The sequence below is a fragment of the Mus caroli genome, unplaced genomic scaffold (genome assembly GCF_900094665.2).
Source record: "Mus caroli unplaced genomic scaffold, CAROLI_EIJ_v1.1 scaffold_9324_1, whole genome shotgun sequence".
Classification (NCBI taxonomy): Eukaryota; Metazoa; Chordata; class Mammalia; order Rodentia; family Muridae; genus Mus; species Mus caroli.
In genome coordinates, this window is record NW_018390201.1 from 22,987 (window position 1) to 26,871 (window position 3,885).

The 3,885-nt window shown below is 41.9% G+C and overlaps 1 protein-coding gene across 1 annotated transcript; it reads right to left on the minus strand.

Moving 5' to 3' along the window:
• Positions 1–260: 260 nt before the first annotated feature.
• On the minus strand, positions 261–1,319 carry LOC110288533 (mas-related G-protein coupled receptor member B4-like). The gene has a single exon (XM_021154850.1). It carries the CDS (start codon positions 1,224–1,226, stop codon positions 261–263), a length of 966 nt encoding a protein of 321 aa, XP_021010509.1. The 5' UTR covers positions 1,227–1,319.
• Between the last annotated feature and the right edge of the window lie 2,566 nt (positions 1,320–3,885).

The following is a 3,885-nucleotide window of genomic DNA, read 5'->3' on the forward strand; positions in this document are numbered from 1 at the left end:
AATTTGTTTGCAGTGGGAGCTGGTCTGGCCCCAAGTGATTAGAAGGTTTAAATCACGAGGGGATGCACTAAGCACCACATAAGGCAGCTTTATGGTGCTGCAAGTCAGTTTCTGTGTAACAAGACCATTCCTCCTAATTTCTATAAAATGACTATTTTCTATACTGATTGAACAAGATTGTGGAAATTGCCTACATAGATAAAGGCAAAATTGACTCTCAGAGAAACTATATCTGGTCAAGGACTCACTCCACTACTGCACTAGACTCTTTCCAGTTCCCCAGACCTTTCTGAAGGACCCCTCACTCCACTCTCTTCCTCAGGAGTGTCCTGCATGGCTCTCTGCAGAAGTAGCTTAAGAGACTGCCATTGCAACCTGTGGTGCCTAATGGAGCCAACAAGGAAGTAAATTATGGGATTGGCACAACTGTTAATACAGGACAGAAATGCTATCATTTCATAAAAATTGTTAGAGAAAATTTTATGAAACTCAATAATACTTGAAAAGAGGAACCAGCAGATTCCAAGCGGCATACCAAAGATTATGAAGACCACCACTGTGAGAGCAATGGTAACAAACAACCTGGTCACAGGTATCCTGTGTGCTCCACAGACGATTTTGACCAACAGGGCCAGGCTGGATACAGAAAGAACCACAGATAACCCTATTATAAATGCAGCAGTAATAAAGTTCAAAGTAATACAGAAATAATATTCAGAATGTCTGAACAGAAAGCCACAGCCTAGTCCTACCAGGAGGCTCAACAGTATAGAGAAAACCCAGAGCAGAACAGACATGATGGCTGATGTGTGTCTTGGTCTTTGGCAGTGATACCAGATGGGCCACATAACAGATAGGCAGCGCTCAGCACTTATGGTTGCAATCATACTCAAACCTGCAAGGTAAGCAAACATTGATAAAATGAGGAGAATATAAAAGGAGCTTTTATCAAACTGAAGGACACACTCCAGGGAATACACAATCTGAGTGCAAAGGTACAAGAAATCAGCACCAGCCAGATTGAGGACATAGACGGAGAAGGCATTCCTGTGCAGGTGGAAGGCTAGAAGCCATAGCACTATGAAATTTCCTGCCAGGCCAACCACAGCAATGATGACAGTAAGCAAATTCAGGATATTGAACGTGGTGATACAGGAAAACATTTCAGTGTAACTTCCATTTTCAGCTGTGCTGTTAATGTTCCAGGCCAGGGTGGTTGTACTCATGCTTAGGAATTTTCCACTGACATTCCTGAAAAGAAATAGAGATATGAACACATGATAGTTTCTGTCAGGACCATGTGACTATGTGGGAAAGTCAGGCACAGGTCCATAAAGAGAGGGAATCTGGATCACAGAGATTCAGTAATTTATCAACCTTTCAGAAGCACAAGAAACTTTTTAAAAACCCAGTTTGTACTATTTGGTCTATCTGCAGACCTATATAATACGAGGTAATTGATGGTTCCAGAACTGTTGCTAAGCATTTAAGTTATGTTAGGAAGAGACAGATCTCTGAAACCCACATTCTTTCTGTTCTCGGACTGAGACTTCTTCTCAGGTATCTCAGCTGTCAGCACAAGCTATATTTTCCCCCAGTCACTTGAAGGACACAATTAAACAGGCAAAATGGAATCAGGAATGAGCTTCACGAAGGAAATGGCACTTGCTATGAAGACCTGTAAGTGAATAACCCTGCTTCTTATGCTAGTAAGGATGGGTACTCATTTAAAATTTTGAAACCTGGAAAGCAGGGAAGCCTCGAGGGACAGCATGCACTTTTCTGTTAGTTATTATAGCACCAGTATCTGTTCTCTTCAAGGGTTCATTGGAGAACTAGGAACTGTAACAAATGAACCAGACATTAAAGAGGAGTTGAAAAATTGTAGTAAATTTTTTTCTTGTTGTGACTTGTACCTTCATGAAATGCACATGCCTTTGGCATGAAAAGTTTGGGCTGTGCTGCAGAGAAAACAGAGCACCTCCATTTGGGAATTGTATCCCAATCCCCGAGAAGACTTGTGAGATCTCTAAATGGATGCAAAGAGTCTGGAAAAGAGAGCAGCATAGCTGGACAGGTAGCATCATGTATTACTTTCTGTCCACTTGCCCTCTCCATACAAACATCCTTTATAAGATTCTCTTTCTTACCCAGAAAGCCATAAAAACATTTGGATGAAAGACAAATTACCCTGGTATTCCCCTTTCATTCCTATAACAATCAACAGTACAGAATGAGGGCATTTCTGGTGCTTGCTTGAACAGTATCCCATATAGAGAATTTTGCTTCTCAGGATCCTTCTGGCTAACTTCTTATCCAAGACATAAGCCTTCATGAAGGAGAAACTATTTGAAGATGCTCTGGCAAAGCATCTACTCACAAGCCCTTGCAAATTGATCTTACACAAGAGCTTTGAAGGTTTTCAGTTTTATGAGGGCCCATTTATCAATTCTTGTTTTTAGATCATGAGTCATTGGAGTTCTCTTTAGGATATTTTCCCCTGTGCCAATGAGTTCAAGGCTCTTTCCCACCTTTTCTTCTATTACATTCAGTGTATCTGGTTTTATGTTGAGGTCCTTGTTCCACTTGGACTTGAGCGTTGTACAAGGTGATGATTATGGGTCTGTTTCCATTCTTCTACATACAGAGAGCAAGTTAGAGCAGCACCATGTATTGAAGATGCTTTCTCTTTTCCACTGTATATTTTTGGCATCTTTGTCAAAGATCAAGTGACAGTATGTGAGTGGTTTTATTTCTGGGTCTTCACTTCTATTTCATTGATCAACATGTCTGTCTCTGCACCATACCATGCAGATTTTATCACTATTGCTCTGTAGTAAAGCTTGAGGTCAGTGATGGTGATTCCCACAGCTGTTCTTTTATTGTTAAGAATTGTTTTTGCTATTCTTGTTTTTTTATTTTTTATTATATATATATATATATATTGCCTTCCAGATGATTTGAGAATTACTCTCTCCATGTCTTTGAAGAATTGTGTTGGGATTTTGATGGGGATTGCATCGAATCTATAGATTGCCTTTGGTAGGATGACCATTTTCACTTTGTTAATTCTGCCAATCCATGAGCATTGGTGATCTCTTCATTTTCTGATATCATCTTTGATTTCTTTCTCAAGAGACTTGAAGTTTTTGTTTGTTTGTTTGTTTGTTTGTTTGTTTGTTTGTTTTTTTCGAGACAGGGTTTCTCTGTGTAGCCCTGGCTGTTCTGGAACTCACTTTGTAGACCAGGCTGGCCTGGAACTCAGAAATCTGCCTGCCTCTGCCTCCCAAGTTCTGGGATTAAAGGCATGCACCACAGAGGGTGAGCAAGCAGACTGCAGAAGTGACATAGCTTCTGGGACAGGCAGAAGCAACACAGCTTCTGGGACAGATTCTGTTTTGGTCTCCAGAGATTTGGGCACCTTCTCCTCCAGAGGAGAGGTGGTTGCCTGGGTGGGCTTTGACTGCTAGAGCAGGTGAGGGAGTCATTTTACGTTGCGGGTCCCTCAGAAACAAGTCTGTGCAGGTGAGCACACAGACTGCAAAGGAAACACGTCTTCTGGGACAGGCCCTATTTCAGGCCTTCATCTTCAGCCAGGAGGCAAGTCTGAACTCCAGACCTCTATGTACCTTCCCCAGAAGAGGAGAGCTTGCCTACAGAGTGTACTCTGACCAGTGAGACTCAGGAGAGAACTGGACTCCCAGTACTGCAGACAGAGGCTAACAGAATCATAGGAGGAACAAGCTCCACCAAGAGACAACTATAATAACTAATGCCAGAGATTGCCAGATGGCAAAAGGAAAACATAAGAATCTTACTAACACAAACAAAGACCACTCACCATCATCAGAACCCAGCACTCCCACCTCAGCCAGTCCTGGGTAC

Excerpts from the sequence above, each read along its gene's own strand:
- LOC110288533 (XM_021154850.1), bottom strand. The coding sequence starts at position 1,226 with ATGAGTACAACCACCCTGGCCTGGAACATTAACAGCACAGCTGAAAAT.